A 16,306-nucleotide genomic window follows, 5' to 3' on the forward strand; every position below is an offset into this window, starting at 1 on the left:
TACCGCATGGTCCAGCGACTCCAGGATTTGGTAACCAGGATCTGAAAGTATTTCTCACACTCCGCTCTGCTGTCATCCCACATCTCCAACAAGATGAAGAGGCACTTGCCGCGGTAGAGCAGCCAGCCTGAGGGGTAAGCAGTCTGGGGATGGGGGCGCAGCTCAGGCGTCTGCCAGGCTGCAGGTGCTGGGGGGGTGGGGTGGGGGTGGGGGGGCTGCATCTCCTGGCAGAGCTTCAGCCTTCGAACCACCCCGTCCCCAAAAAACAGTGTCTCTGCCTTGATGTTGTGGCTGCCTAGAGGTGCTGGGGCTGCTCCATCGCTCCTGCATAGCCATGCAGGAGCACAGCAGGGTCATGGTGCTCTCCCTGGCGCTGAGCTTCCCCTTGTTATAAATGCTCAGCTCAATCTGAGCATTTATAATAATCTGAGCTTCCCCTTGTTATAAATGCTCAGCTCAATCTGACTTTAGTAATATTTATAAAAGAATATTTATAAAAGGTATAAAAGGCAAGTAAACAGCACTGGGTGCGCAGGGAGTCTACGCTCCACCAACACACACACACGAACATCAAACATTCTAAATATACAGAACATTGCTTTTACATACTAAACCCAAGTATGCCATATACATATGTACAATCAGAAAAGGTAACAAACAATCCTTTAAGTTCCATAACTTAACAGTCTCCATTTTCCATTCCTTTTCTTGACTACAAACAAGTCTCCATTTTCCATTCCTTTTGAACAATATGTCTCGCTTTAAGTTGTCAAGCAACTTGGTCTTCAGGCCTTATGTATCCCGTTCTTCCTGGATCGAAGAAAAGCATATCCATCTCCTTTTCAAGGCCAATAGGCCTGGGTCAGAGGTTGGACTCGATGATCTTGAGGTCTCTTCCAACCTAGAAATTCTGTGATTCTGTGATTCTGTCAAAAGGCACATCCAGGTCAGCAGGGGGCGTGACAGCAAAAGCCTTCGATGGCAGTAGTGGTGGGGGGGCCGATGGCGTAGCAGTTGGATCAGTAAAGGAGCCCGCAGCTCCCTCACTGTCTGGCATAAGGCCTGAAGGATTGTTTGTTACCTTTTCTGATTGTACATATGTATAGGCATATGATTCAAAGATCGAAGCCGAAATTCCTTTAAGTGGTATATTCTTTATTGCAGCGCTGGATGCACGGGGGATCTCTCCACCTATCGTGCATACCCAAAGTGGAAAGCACTCTTGAATTTATACAATCAATCTATCAATATTCTACAAGTGCCTATACATATTCATTACCTATCCCCGCCTTCCCTCGCTTCTCATGCTAATTAGCCTTTTGGCACCTTGCGCCTGCGTAGAGCCTCCCAAGAATTGCGGGCAGGGGTCTTCAGGACGTGGGCAGTGGTCTTTGGGAGGAAGACCCCGAGTCTTCCTCACAGTGTACTTTTCACCTTTGGTCAGGATTCTGCTGAGTTGGCACGTTTCTTAATTGCAAGAGCTGGCTGTTGCTAATTCTTCTGTTTGTTGTATCTTTATCATGAATTCCAATGTCCAGTTTCGAGATTTATAGTCCTTACATTTGTTTCTCTGTCCGTCTGCCGCTTCCTTATCTGGGGATTGTCCTTGCCTCCCCAATGTCTATTATCCTTGCCTCCCCAACGTCTCCTTATTCACATACTCGGGTTTAGTAAGTCATGGAACTTAAAGGATTGTTCTTTCCTGATTGTACGTATGTATAGGCATACTCGCGTTTAGTATGTAAAGCAATGTTCTATATATTTAGAATGTTTGATGTTTGTGTGTGCGTGTTGGTGGAGCGTAGACTCCCTGCATGCCCAGCGCTCTTTACTTGCCTTTTATACCTTTTATAAGTATAAATATTACAAAGTTCAGATTGAGTTGAGACTTCATTTATAACAACTCCATATATAACAACATCTGACCAAGGGTACTCGAAGGCTGCTGTAATTAGCCCACAGGGAGAGAAGAAGAAGGCACCACTCCCAATATTATTCACAAATTGACTTCTAGGGGAGAAAAAGGTGGTGGTGTAATTCTTAATATTTCCAAAAAGATAATCTCCAGGAGACCAGAATGATAACAGTGCAGGGCCTGAGTACCAGACGAAACTGAAGGCCAGTATATTACAGCACCATGTGATGAAGAAACCAAACACAAATTTTAAAATGTTCACTAATTGGATATAGAGGAAAAAAGAGAATAGAGGACGGATAACATACAACATAGTCACACAGAAAAATATTAGCAGCAAACCGAACATTCTGAATAGCGAGTATGTTAGTTGTAAATACTTTAACCAATTCTACTGTTATCTCAACCCTCGAGACCCACGTGGGGCGCCAAAAAGGACTGTGGTGGTTTTACTCAGGTGGGCAGCCAAGCTCCACCACAACCGCTCTCTCACTCCTCCCTCCTCAGAAGGAAGGGGGAGAAAATACAACACAGAGAGCTCGAGGTTTGAGATCAGAATTATTTAATTAAAGGGAAAGGGAATGGGAAAAAAGAAAAACAAAACAAAACAAAAAAAAACAAGTGCGGAAGCACAGAGAGAAAGGGAAAAAAAGTTATTAAAAAGTTGTTCTCCACTTCCCATCAACAAGCGATGTTCGGCCACATCCTGGGAAGCAGGGCCTCAAAACACATAATGGTTGTTCAGGAGGACAGCCCCTTCCCCCACGAGAGCCCCTCTTTTTATAGGGAATATCCCTTTGGTTGGTTTAGGTCAGCTGCCCTGGCGATGTCCCCTCCCCATCACTTGCCCACCCCCAGCCTGCTGGCTCTTGGGGGCTTAGAAGGAGTCCTGATGCTGTGCCAGCACTACGCAGCAATAGACACAACACTGGAGTGATATCAGTGCTGTTCCAGCTACGAGTGCAGAGTACAGCACTGTGTGGGCTGCTGCAGGGAAAAGGTGACTCCAGCTCAGACAGACCCAGCACATGTGGTTTAACCTGGCTGGCAGCTAAGCACCACACAGATGTTCGCTCCCCCTCCCTCTCTGGGATGGGGGAGAGAAATGGGAAAGTGAAGCCTGTGGGTTAAGATAGAGACAGTTTATTAAGACAGGAAGATAATAATAATAATAACAATAATAATAATAATAATAAAAATAATGATAATAGTACTACTAATAATAATGTGTACGAAACAAGTGATGCACAGTGCAATTGCTCACCACCCGCTGACCGATGCCCAGCTTATTCCTGAGCAGCCAGCCCCCCCCATCCCAGTTAACCACCCCTATATATTGTTTAGCATGATGTCAGACGGTATGGAATACCCCTTTGGCCAGTTTGGGTCAGCTGTCCTGGGTCTGTCCTCTCCCAGCTCCTGCTACACCCCCAGACTGCCTGCTGGCAGGACAGAGTGAGAAGCTGAAATGTCCTTGGCTTGGTGTAAGCACTGCTCTGCAACAATTAAAAAATCAGCATGTTATTAGCACTCTTCTCATCCTAATCCAAAACATAGCACCTACCAGCTACTAGGAGGGAAATTAACTCTGTCCTAACTGAAACCAGGACAGGGTTCAAAGGTCTCATTCAACAGCACAAAGTTCCACGTCAAGCCATTGACCCTGAGGACATGGCTGAAGCTACTTTCACCAGCACTGGTCTCCTTGTGCTGCTGACCAGCAGGAAGGGGACATACTGCAGGCTTGGGGTGTGTTCAACCACAGAGCTAATTAAATTCCGGTTGCTGCCGCAGAATATGGGTGGCCTCACCCAGTGTAGGTGTCAAATTTAATAGAGATCCCTGCCTCTTGCCCAGGGGGGACATGCTGCAGGGTGCTCTTGAAGGTTGCCATGGCTTGGAGCATCTGGAAAGCTCCTGCACCATCTTGGGGTGTCCATGGGGTCCCAGCAGGTTCTCGTAAGGGGACATCCTGGACCTTCAGAGGATGCAAAGCAGGGTGCTGCCAGTCTTGAGGTGGGACTTGGTGCTCACAGGGTAGCTCCTGTGCAGCCCTGCAGGGCTCTGTAGCCCCATGCATACCAGGATGCACTGGTGGCTCAAACACAGAGCACCAGGACAGGGTGCCTGGACAGGTTTTAATTCCGCAGCCTGAATGAAAAGCAATGCCCTGTAGACCTGTCATGGCTTGTGCTGCAGAGCAGGACTGCTTTCTCCTGCTTGTAAAATTCCAGTCCTCTCCACTACATGCTGCTGGGAGAGCTGCTTGGGGGAGGGGGACGACACCACGAGTTCCCCCACTACCCCGCTCCTAAAGGGCTGGGTGCCTCTGGGCTGTGGCAGCAGCAGCTCTGGGTGGGCTCCTTCTCTCCCCAAGCCAGAAACCCACTGAGGAGCAGCTGGGTGGGCGCTGGGTGAAGACACGTTTCCTTGGGGGATCGCACTGCTGAACCGGGGCTGCTGCTGCCAAGAAAATAGCAGCAGATGCAGCCATAGATAGCAGCAGTGGGACGGGACGAGACAGTTCTGGTGCCTCTGACCTCCACCAGCAAAGCTGGCCTTAAACAGTCAAACCAAGGAGCAGGCTGATATTGCCCCTAAATTTGCTGGAAAAGTCTTTCCCTGTTGCTGCCTCTGTTCTGCATGGTGCTGCACGACAGTGGCTGTATGTCTGTTCCGTCTGCTCGCTCAGGGCCTGGCACATTGGGCTCAGGGTGGCTCAGCAGTAGTAATCCACTGCTGAGGAGCACAGCCTGGTCATACAGGGCTGGATCCTTGTCAAATAAATATCTGATGGGTGCTGCCTGGCTCTGCCATGCATCGCTGCCACCTACCCACTTTCACTGCTCCTGGTTTCCTTCCAGGTATTTCAGATGGTGGTACAAGAAAACCTGCGTAGAGAAGAAATCTACCTTCACTGACCTCTTGTGTGCGGTCCCTCTACAGCAGATCTACGGTGAGCTCCGGTTTAGGCACAGGGTGGTGTGGGAGGCAATGGCAGCATCCGCCCCGTTGGTGGGGGAGACCCTGGGGGCACCTCCCCAAGCCTGCAGGCAAAATGGGAGGGGGTGTCACGTTAAGGGGTGTAGCTGATTAACTGTTATGGGTCCAGTCAGATTCAGGGTACTGAACTATCACAATCACAGATTCACCAACAACGTATTAACCATTAGGAGTCTGGTCGGATTCAGAGCACTGAACTACCACGGTCACAGATTCACCAATAACGTATAACCACCCTTACTCTAGTTGTGTTTAATGAGAACTATCACGACTAGGAGCAATGCAATCAAGTGCAATTTATTACAGCAACAGGTACACAGGTTCTTTGGATTGCCAGCGATAGTTACCGTCTGCAAAAGCAAGCTAACACGCATGAAATACACAGGTGACACAGGTGCACAGCCTGGAAATTAATGCGTTAAAAGGCACAAAGACTCTATAGAGATTTCTAAGTTTCCCTAACGATGGTATCTTCCCCAACATCCCCTCTCTCTTAGGCCAATTTATATTATTTTCTATCTTTTAGGTGGACCTTGAGTGACTCTGGTCAAGCATATCTTAGGTGTGATTGGTGAAAAATTCTCCTGTCTCCGTTTAAAGTAATAGGCTCCGAGAAATTCAGAGTGCATGCTCAGTGAGGGGTGGTCACACCTTGGAGGCGGGTAGCTTTTGGGACGGAGGTGTGTTCTGGTATTATAATGATATTATAATGAGCAAAAGTACACTAGGGTACAGCATTTGTCAAAACATGACAGGTCTGTTATAAATGGCTCAGGATTCAAATTAGGATTAAATAAAAAAATAGGATTTATTAAAAGAATATAAAGGAATAGAGGTAAGCAAACAGCGCTGGGTGCACCGGGAGTCTCTGCTCCACCAGGACGCACACCAGTTACATCAAGCAGCTGATTTTTATGCACCTAGACTAATACATATTCATTACTACTTCTAAAAAAAATAGATTATTATAATTAGCTTCCGGGGTCCAGTTCCTCCTACTGGAGCATGCGCATCAGTCTCCTCTGGGGGTCTCTAGGGGTCTTTCATGCTGAAGGCTCGTAGTCTTCCTCTCACCCTTTGTACTTACTTGGCACTATTCCAAGTTTATGGAACACTCTCTGTACACTCTCCACAGGTCTTGTCTCCCAACCGTCCTTCAGCTTCTTTTTCCTTCCTCTTAATCTCTTGGCCCCCCTGGCCAGATACCAAGGATCCACATAGTATCTCATAACAGTCACTAGTTGTTATCAGTTGTTCTGAAACTCCCAGACATCAAACACAAACAGCTTTCTTATTTGACGCTTCACGAGTAATTAAAACATTCTTCCCCAGCCATTCACAGACACATCTATAGCAGTGTTAAGTTAATCTCAAAGAAGACAGGAAAAAAGGCTGTAACTGTTAGGAATAGAAGTCCGGAATAACAAAAGCAAACAGGTTCATAAATTTAAGGAGTGTTTTCTGAAGACGTGATAAATTGACTAGAATGAGGGGGAGACTGGGACACACTGCATCTGTGGTTCAAGAACTAAATTGCCAGTGCAGGGCCCAGAGGCAGACAGGATTCAAACAGAATTATTCTTTATGCACATGAATTTATGGACACGAATTTATGGACACGAATTGGAATTGTTAAAACATTCCTCACAATCCCTTATCTTCTTTTTAATATCCCCAATTCGTGTCTCTTCTGTTATTAATAATTGGATTTCATCAGTTTGAAATTGGATTTCATCAGTTTGTTCTTGGAGGGTCCAATTCTTAAGCATCATAATTGACATATTCCCTTCCTTTTTTAATGAAGTTATTACCAATGTACTATTTATCGCCCGGTGTATTAATAATGTAAGACAAGGTATCATACAAGGTATAGACAATAACATCTTTACACCACATAACAATAAAAATAACACTCTTTTAACCCATGGTCCACCAGGCAGCCATGAAAATAAAAATAAATTAAAATAAATGAAAATAAATCCCATTCCATATCCTTCCAGGTTTGTGTTTGCTCGCTCACCTCCCCCCTCTCCTTCTCTGGAATGGGAGAGAGAAATGGGAAAGTGAAGCCTGTGAGTTGAGATAAAAACAAGAAGATAATAACAATAATAATAATAATAATAATGATTATAATAGTACTACTAGTAATAATGTGTACGAAACAAGTGATGCACAATGCAATTGCTCACCACCTGCTGTCCGATGCCCAACCTAACCCCGAGCAGTCCGGCCCTCCTCCCAGCCTGCCTGCTGGCAGGACAGTGAGAAGCTGAATTTGGCTTGGTCCTTGGCTTGGTGTAAGCACTGCTCTGTAACAATTAAAAACAATTAAAACATCAGCATATTATTAACATTCTTCTCATCCTAAACCAGAACATAACATTCTATTAGCTACTAGGAAGAAACACCCTTTTTATCAATCTTTAAACAGCAATTACTAAAGCTAAATTTTCCACAGACTTCTCCTTCTTGTGCTAGTAAATAATCCAAAGCTAGGCAATTTTGATACAAAGCAGTTCTCATCATTTATAACTATTTCTATTACAGCTAATAACCTAATTATTCTATTAAGTATATATATACTGGGGTCCTATAGTCCCAGGATCTGTCTTCTGCCCACGTATCTGGATCATAATAGGCAAACACCTTCAGGGTTGATTCAGGCTTGTGTTACCGTTCGGCCTGTCAGGGTGATCCAGCTCCTGGAAAACGAATCACAATTTTATATAGGTTAAAAAAAAGGTTCTTATGTTATTTTCTCAGGACAACCTGACCTTAGTGTGGGAGAAGTCCAGTCGAGGCCCTCTCACTCGGCAGTCAATACCCATAGGGGTTGCTTCCCTCGGTAGACCATACACACCGCAGTGGAGGGTCCTGCCCTGGTCTTGCCTTCTCCCTTTCCTCCCTTCAGGCTTGTCCCCTTTATTTGGCATCCTTAATTCATGCAGAGCCTGCAGAGCCTCGTTGCCAGAATATTAGTTCTTCCTTAGCTTGAGTTTCAGTTTCCCAGGAGTGGACTCAACCCTCCAAGTTTCAGTAGTTACTGGTCCTTTTATTCTGGATGCATGGGTCCCTTTCTGCAGTTCTCACAGCTGTTTCAGTAGTCAGTAAAACAAGGTACAGTCCCTCACATCAAGGGTTCAGTGATTCTTCCCTCCCGTGGCTGCTTGTTGAAACACTTTCTTTTTTATCTTCTGACAAGTTAAATAACAGTTATCTAATTTGCTTTGCCGTATGGCCCTTTTCAGGTTCCCGTAGCAGGATTCATCTGATAGCCTTTCAGGTTGATACAGATTTGACTACAGATACCAGGGTTTTGGCATTCATCACTATCTCCACAGTTTCCCAGCTGGACAGTCACATTCATTTATGTTGCATTCCTTCAGGGTCTCATCACTCCAGTCCTTGCAGTCTCTCTGCTGGTTACACACTTTATCGATCTGCACTTGAATTTGCCAGGTCCAGAGCACTGAATAACATTGTTACAGTTTGCTTCATCAGTGCCATCCAGACAGTCTCTCACACCACTGCACTGCCTACTCCCATGGACACAGTTCCCATCTTCACATCTGAACTGGTCCAGGAAGGGCAGTTAATTTCATCACTTCCATCCTTGCAATAAGGATCTCTGTCACATCACCACTTCTTGTGGATACATTCACCTGAGCCGCACTGCACCTCACTCACAGAACACTTCACCGGAGGTGCAGGCTGGCAGCCACACTGCTCCAAAGATTCATCCGAGTGGTCAGAGCAGTCACCTTGACCATTGCAGACAAAGCTTTTGGAAATACATTGCCCACTACTGCATGTGAACTCTGCTGCACTACAAGTCACATTGCCACAATTCTCTTCATCTTCTCCACTGTCACAGTCTCTTTCACCATCACATTTCCACGACACTGGGATACACTGGGTCGACTGAGGACCACAGCTGATTTCATTTACCTGGCATGTTCTCATATGACACAGCTCAGCACTTTCGTCAGACCCATCTTCACAATCCGAATCCCCATCACACTGCCATCTGTTTGGCACACACTGACCACCGTTGCACACAAAGTCAGATTCAGCACACGTCTTTTTCACATATCTTCTTCACACAAGCACTCTCATCACTGCCATCTGAGCAGTCTTCACATTTTACTCTAGCACTGTCGTCAGCAGTGCACAGTCAGGTGAGGGAGAGCAGCAGGCAGAGCGCCCCGCACCGTCACCTGTGTCACTTATACTACTCCTATTACCCATGCTGTTAGTGTCAGTGGCATCCTCCTTGTACCATTTCTGTCTTTGTCTCCCCCCTTTTCTTTTTGTCACTGGCCATTCACCACAAATGGATGAGACACATGATTACTAGTTAGGAAAGAGAGTGTAACGTCTGCTATACGGCTGCAGGCAGTGCCAGCTGCAACCTTAGGTTTGTGAAAGAGCCTGCCGGTGGTCATTTGGCAGTGTGATCTGCGTCTCTGCACTCCTGCCCTGCAACAGAGCTAAGTCGTCATTAGTAATAGTTATAACACCGATCTGGGGACGAATAGTCTTTTTTACATTGCAAGATAAACCTTTTATAAAAAGAATGCCAGAGTGAAGCAGCACAGCCGCTGCTGCCGCTGCCTCCATGGTTATGTCAGACAGGCTGCAGGGTCCTGATGTCCGTCCCTCTGCTCTGTGCCAACTCGCCTCACGGTGAGGGTCAGCTACCGGTGTCCACTGACGCCTCTGGTCTCCCGTAGCAACTCGATCTCGGATGTTCTGCAATTACTTCAATTTCCCCACGTTTTGCAGCTTCTGTCAGGTCTATTCTGTGTCTCTCAGAGCCGTCCGTGGCTCTGCAGCGTCTCTCAGGGCTCTCTCCGTCCAGCGGTAGTCCCTCCGTAGTGTCTCGGGCCTCCCAGCGCCGCTCCGGTCTCTCGGCGCCGCTCCGGTCTCTCGGCGTGTTCAGGTCTCAGCGAGTCTGGGTCTCAGCGAGTCCAGGTCTCGGCCTGTGTGGGCCTCATATGTTGCAGGAAGCATGTCATATCATGCTCCTGCCTTTTTCTTGTCACAGTCAAAACATTTAAGAGCAAAAATAGGATACACAAGATACACAAGATACACTGGGCCCATATATTAGGCACCACCACTCAAAACTTGGATAAAACAGCACTTCTTTTCAGTCTGTCAAGCACTTCGTTCGTCTCTGCCCACTCCCCTTGCGGAGAGTACGGAACAATGGATCGGAACTCTGCACTCGCTTTGCAGCAACGCTGCGTCTCACTCACACAGCACACTCGCACACGGAGGCCTCCAACACATCTCATTCATACCACAGGAATATAATTTAGAATGATAACCAACCAAATAAGTATTGTCTCTGACTGTTTTCTTCGTGAAGTGACTTGTAACACTTTGTTTCAAACCCTTACATTTACACAAATACTTTCAACACAAAATACATACATAAAAACACATACAGTTATTAACACTCCAGTTAGTATCCCTCCAGCAGCCGAAAACATACCGTTTGTCTGCAGTTTCAGGAGATCTTTGCTCCTGCGGTGAGCAGCTGAGAGTGGAGTCCCCTCCGAGCAAAAACACTCAGGGTGCACCTAGGGGCGTCCACGCTGCAGCCGATCCCGCAGCCGAGCAGAGTGTCTCCTGCCTGGCTCACCAAAATGCCTCACAGAAAGCTGACTCCACAGTCAGTAAGATTGTAAAGCAGGTATGTTTACTCAGTTCCATGCAGCACGGGGCGGGTAGTCCCACCAAAGTTGTGCAGGCCTAACGTGACAAATTGCTTTAGTAAAGAGTTACATATACATAAACATTCCTATACATATACATAGCCTGTCCCTTTATGAACAGTCCTCCTTATCTTAGACCCCTTGATTAAAGTCTGAACCATGAGGTTTTTGATCTGGTTCTCAGGGTCCGAGAGGCTCCTGTTATCTGGTGGTATAAGCGCAGCACAGCACAGTAGCACATATTCATTCTTAATCAATTGCTCTCTAATTTCTAATTCCAATGTTTCAGCTTGCTCTTTTCTGGATCCACGGGTATTCTACTATTAATGTTCAAAGCCTGACAGACCCCGTCCTCCGTGGATCAAAATACAGGGGGTCTTAAGGGTTCTTTTGGTCATTCTATCATAAAATACTGGATCATTTTCAATTTACTCTTTAATTTTCTGGGGCCCCTATTGTTCCAATTTCTAATCATTATTCATAATGGACTTTTTGGTCATATATCTAGTAATTTGCTCCCTTTCTGGTCCTTGGTCTTTGATTTTATCTGACCCATCCGGGAATTTTACTAGTGGCAATTCCCACAGCCCTTGGCTGCCCAGTGAGAGTGTCTTGCAGGGGGTTTAGGACCTATCACCCACCCACGTATCCCTCTTCTCACCAGTCCAGCCCCCCCGACAGGAGATTAGAACCAGTGAGAAAACAAAAAGACCTCCACGCTGACTTTAGAAGTCTCAGTTACACTCTCACACACAAAAACTGGCAACCGTACCCTTACCCAACCGGACGGTATCTTACGAATCAGTCGTCTTCGTCCAGACTCCAATCGGACGGTATCCACCAGCGTCTCTGCTGTCTTCGTCTGGGATCGAACCAGACGGTATCCAAACGACTGTCGTCTTCATCCGGTTCGATTCCGGACACCGGAATCCAACCGAACGGTATCCAAACGACTCTGTCGTCTTCGTCCGGATCTTCGCGCGCAGAATTACGGGCAAAAAACAGCCGGCAACAAGGGAGCTCAAAAAAAACTCAAATTCTTTGCTTACCTTTATTCAGGTTCAGGATGGCATTAGTCCCGATCTGACTCAAACAGGAGCCACCAAATGGTGGGGCGCCTCTCCTAGATTAAATCAGAATTCAGGAACTATAGCCATCCCGGACGAGCCCCCAAATTGTTATAAATGGCTCAGGATTCAAATTAGGATTAAATAAAAAAATAGGATTTATTAAAAGAATATAAAGGAATAGAGGTAAGCAAACAGCGCTGGGTGCACTGGGAGTCTCCGCTCCACCAGGACGCACACCAGTTACATCAAGCAGCTGATTTTTATGCACCTAGACTAATACATATTCATTACTACTTCTAAAAAAAATAGATTATTATAATTAGCTTCCGGGGTCCAGTTCCTCCTACTGGAGCATGCGCATCAGTCTCCTCTGGGGGTCTCTAGGGGTCTTTCATGCTGAAGGCTCGTAGTCTTCCTCTCACCCTTTGTACTTACTTGGCACTATTCCAAGTTTATGGAACACTCTCTGTACACTCTCCACAGGTCTTGTCTCCCAACCGTCCTTCAGCTTCTTTTTCCTTCCTCTTAATCTCTTGGCCCCCCTGGCCAGATACCAAGGATCCACATAGTATCTCATAACAGTCACTAGTTGTTATCAGTTGTTCTGAAACTCCCAGACATCAAACACAAACAGCTTTCTTATTTGACGCTTCACGAGTAATTAAAACATTCTTCCCCAGCCATTCACAGACACATCTATAGCAGTGTTAAGTTAATCTCAAAGAAGACAGGAAAAAAGGCTGTAACTGTTAGGAATAGAAGTCCGGAATAACAAAAGCAAACAGGTTCATAAATTTAAGGAGTGTTTTCTGAAGACGTGATAAATTGACTAGAATGAGGGGGAGACTGGGACACACTGCATCTGTGGTTCAAGAACTAAATTGCCAGTGCAGGGCCCAGAGGCAGACAGGATTCAAACAGAATTATTCTTTATGCACATGAATTTATGGACACGAATTTATGGACACGAATTGGAATTGTTAAAACATTCCTCACAGGTCCTTGGCTCAAGGTAGCAAAAAGTGTGGCTTATCGGTCTCGGTGTGCACAAGAACAATTGAGTCCCCACCTGATTACAGAGCCTAGCCGTGGTGTCTCCACTCCACTCTACGCTCCGTGCTGTTCCTTAGAGCTAGCACACCAGGTTCCCCCAGCGCGATAGCATATAAGGTTGGAAGCCTAGGGAATGCTCAGGTAATGCAGCTATGCCCTACCCTGAAAGCCTCTTCAATGCTGTACATTTTCTTTAAAATGTGAATGTTAGTTTTATTTTCCTAGTTACTTTAGGCAATTGTACCACAGGGGAGCAGCAGGGGCTTGTCAGGGTCAATTTGGGGAGCAAGCACCTGTGTGGGGAATGAGGTGGGTGCTGCTGGGTGGGAAAGGAGATGCATGAGGGGGTGTTGAGGTGGCCGGGAAGAGGGGAGTACTGATCCCTGTGTCTGTCAGGCTGCCCGCTGGGCGGGATTGGTGGAGGCACCATCACGCTTGGCAAGTTCTGCCACTGGCAGCTGAACCCCAAGAAATACCATTATGGGACGATTATCGCTGACCAGGTAGGGCTCTGTGGCACCTGCTCCCCAAAATGCCGATCTCGGGGAGCAGAGCCAGTGTGGGGCTGCATGCTGCACATAGCCTGTGTTGCTGAGACTTTCACAGCTGGGCTCATCTCATTCCCCTGTGCTCCTTTCCTCCCCAGTTCACACTGTGCCTGCATTGCAAGGGGCAGACAGTTTACCAGCAGGTCCTGTCTGTGGAGAGACCCAGCACACTGCAGGGCTGGAACTGGGGCTACTGCAGCCACTATGCCTTCTACCATGGACTGTACTCCCGCACCTGGATGGTCTACGAGCTGCTGGGGCAAAACGTGGTGCTCACATGCCACCAGGTCTTTCTGGTCATCCCCTATGATTACAAGGTAAGCCAAGCCCTGAGCATCGCTGTGCCCTGGGATGCTGTGGTAGACTTGTCTTTGCCCTAGCAAGGCGGTGTCTTCGCAGTGATGGTCACAGTGCGTCTGGAGAGCCACAGAGATGCTGCCAAGGCACTAGTTGAAGTCAGCCAGGCTTTCCTCCTTGTTATTTTTTTTCCCAGCCTGGACTTTTCTGTCCTAAGATCCCATCCCTGGTGCTAGCTGCTAGCAGGATTTGTTACAGCCAGACTGGTGCTGCCAGGGGTGGTCCCTTCCAGCCTGTGCTCTGCTCCAGCAGCTGCTCCTTTCCCTTCTTGCCTGTGTTTTGACACTGTGTCCTGCTCGTTCCCTGCCCTTGCTTTTGCTGGGTGACAGTCCCGGCTCCTGCCCACCCAGAGAGGCAGGCCCTGCTGCCCACAAGATTAGCAACAAGGCTTTAGGAACCCCCCAGCCCACACATGCGGATCAGCTGGGCTGAGTGCTCTCTCAGCCACTCCTGAGCATGACAGCTGCCTTCTGCCTGACATCCCCAAGGGAAGGGCTACTTATTAGCTGGGGTTTCCCAGTTGGGCTTTCCCAATGTTTTTCCTGTCTCCAGTACTCATCCTCAGCCCCAGGTGAGGGTGGGAGGCTGCTGACAGCCCTGACCTTGTTCTTATACCTGGCGAGGTATAGGAGGCTGGCAGCAGTCACCAGCCCACACTGAGACACCTGTCTGAGCCTGCAGCACTGCTCCCCCTGCCTGTGTGCTGCCTGGTGTCTGGAATTGAGTACCAAATGCTCCCTGAATCCCCCCCGCTCGGCAGCCCTGAGCACTATGAGCCCTGCACATGGCATTGTGTCCCCCCAGGACTCCAGCCTGCCGGTGGGAATGTTCATCTGGGAAGTGGAGAACAACAATGAGGAGCCCGTGGACATCTCCATCGTGTTCAGCCTGCAAAATGCCATGGGTGCGAAGGAGGACAAGAGCGGGGAGCACTGGAATGAGCCCTTTGCCCTGCAGGAGGGTGGCAAGCGGGTGGCTGGTGTCCTGCTGCACCACTGCACCCCCATGAACCCCTTCACGCTTGCTGTGGCTTCCTGGGAGAAGGTGAGGGCCAGCAGTGGGTCCAGGACTGTGCCACTGGCAGGGATGCTTATAGTGGCCCTGGGCTGGGGACAGCCCCAGAGCTGGGTGCTGTGTGGGGTTTCTAGTAAGAGGAGCTGTGGGTGAAGCTTGCCAATTGTTAGTCAAGTAGTCTTGGAGGTGGCATCAATGGGCAGCATGTGGGAAGCAAGTTTAGGGTTGTAGGATTGTTGGTGGGTCATTGTCCCCCCACCAAAAGCATCAGCTCCAGACACATTCTGGGGGATCCAATCGCATCACCTGCTCCTTTGAGGTGGAAGCAGTTTCCTGATGCTCTCCTCTCAGGCTGGCACGGTTCTCACTCATCTCATTGTGTTCAGTCCCACGGGGTCAGGCCAGGATGTGTGGCGAGACCTCCTGCAGGATGGTAAGCTGGAGTCCTCCACCAGTGAGTGCTGTGTTGTGGAGGTCTGAGGGGTGTGTGTGTGTGCACAAGGTGTCAGCCGTACCAAGTGTGAGTTTCCCTTCTCCCAGGGCATTGGCATGCCCATGGGATGCATGGTGTCTGCAGGAAGCTCCCCCAGGAGTGGACGAAGAATCAGTCCCCATGGAAAGGTCCTTCCTGTCCCTTGTAGGGTGCAGGGAAGAGCATGGAGGTGCCTTTGAGGCTGTGCAGGACTGCCAGCTGCTCCACGGGGTTATTGCAGCTGCAGCTCCATCCTTGCTCTCCACTGTTGAAGGATTTTTGAAACAGCAAGGAGGCCATGACTTGCTTCAGCTGAGAAAACCAAGCTACCAGGACGACTACAAGAAGTTCCCATGACAATGTTCCCATATCGCCCAATTGAGGAATTAAAAAATATTGCTGCCAGCAGCTGGCTTCAAGGACAAGATCTACGTGACTGTTAATCACAAGGGGGTTGTTTTCTTACAGTTGTTTGTCCGAGTGCTTTTGACCAATAATCTTGTGTGAGACACTATCTGCCCCTGTTAAATTTGCTATAAAAGTCAGGCTATTCAGGTAATAAAGGGAGAGCATGATCTGACCATATTGGTGTGTGTCATGTCTTCGGCCGTTCTTCCTGCAACACTCCATGATGCTGAGATTTATTCCCAACTCCAGAGGCACTTGAAGTAGGGTTCAGTATGTATCCAAATTCCCTGGTGTCTGTCGTGCTGACCTTGTAGTTCCCTGTGAACTGTTAGCACCATTTCAGGGCTGTTCTCGACTACATTAATTGCATGTCCCAATGTCCTGTCCATCTGCCCAGTGCTGCATGCTGGGCTGAGGTTTGTTGAATGGCCAGAGTGATGCCTAATTGCCTTCCTTGAGTTCACATTGCCAGCTGAGCCAGTTCCAGTTTGTTTAGGGATCGCTTAGCAGCTCCTGAGTCTTGGAGCTGACATAATTTGCTGCCCTCTTCCCTGTCCCACTTCCTCCCTGTCCTGTGGGAGTATGGAAGGTTTGCTTATTTAGAAGGTAACTCATAGGGACACGATGGATGGTCCCAACTGCACCCTCCCTATCGCTGACCCCAGGTGGTTTTAACAGCTGTGGGGACACTTTCCACACCCCTGTGGGATGAAGCCTTGTGTGGCACGGGGGGGGACGGATGG

The 16,306-nt window shown here is 48.0% G+C and overlaps 1 protein-coding gene and 1 long non-coding RNA gene across 2 annotated transcripts; one reads left to right on the forward strand and one right to left on the reverse strand.

Moving 5' to 3' along the window:
• Nucleotides 1-93: 93 nt before the first annotated feature.
• Nucleotides 94-15,740, forward strand: LOC113840474 (non-lysosomal glucosylceramidase). The gene is made up of 5 exons (XM_027447214.3): nucleotides 94-113; nucleotides 4,780-4,871; nucleotides 13,161-13,267; nucleotides 13,411-13,629; nucleotides 14,474-15,740. Exons 1-5 carry the CDS (start codon nucleotides 94-96, stop codon nucleotides 14,834-14,836), a joined length of 801 nt encoding a protein of 266 aa, XP_027303015.3. The 3' UTR covers nucleotides 14,837-15,740.
• On the reverse strand, nucleotides 5,702-13,018 carry LOC140000517 (uncharacterized). The gene is made up of 2 exons (XR_011805559.1): nucleotides 7,693-13,018; nucleotides 5,702-7,620 (listed from the first exon to the last, which is right to left on the reverse strand). It is a non-coding gene; the product is annotated as an uncharacterized lncRNA (long non-coding RNA).
• Nucleotides 15,741-16,306: the final 566 nt, after the last annotated feature.

The sequence above is a fragment of the Anas platyrhynchos genome, chromosome W (assembly GCF_047663525.1).
Source record: "Anas platyrhynchos isolate ZD024472 breed Pekin duck chromosome W, IASCAAS_PekinDuck_T2T, whole genome shotgun sequence".
In the NCBI taxonomy this organism is placed as follows: Eukaryota; Metazoa; Chordata; class Aves; order Anseriformes; family Anatidae; genus Anas; species Anas platyrhynchos.

What these genes read in the sequence shown, in the direction of transcription:
- LOC113840474 (XM_027447214.3), top strand. Translation starts at nt 94, where the DNA reads ATGAAGAGGCACTTGCCGCG. An exon ending in ATGAAGAGGCACTTGCCGCG is followed by an intron (nt 114 to 4,779) that starts GTAGAGCAGCCA and finishes GTTTCCTTCCAG; the next exon opens with GTATTTCAGATGGTGGTACA. An exon ending in GGACGATTATCGCTGACCAG is followed by an intron (nt 13,268 to 13,410) that starts GTAGGGCTCTGT and finishes TTTCCTCCCCAG; the next exon opens with TTCACACTGTGCCTGCATTG.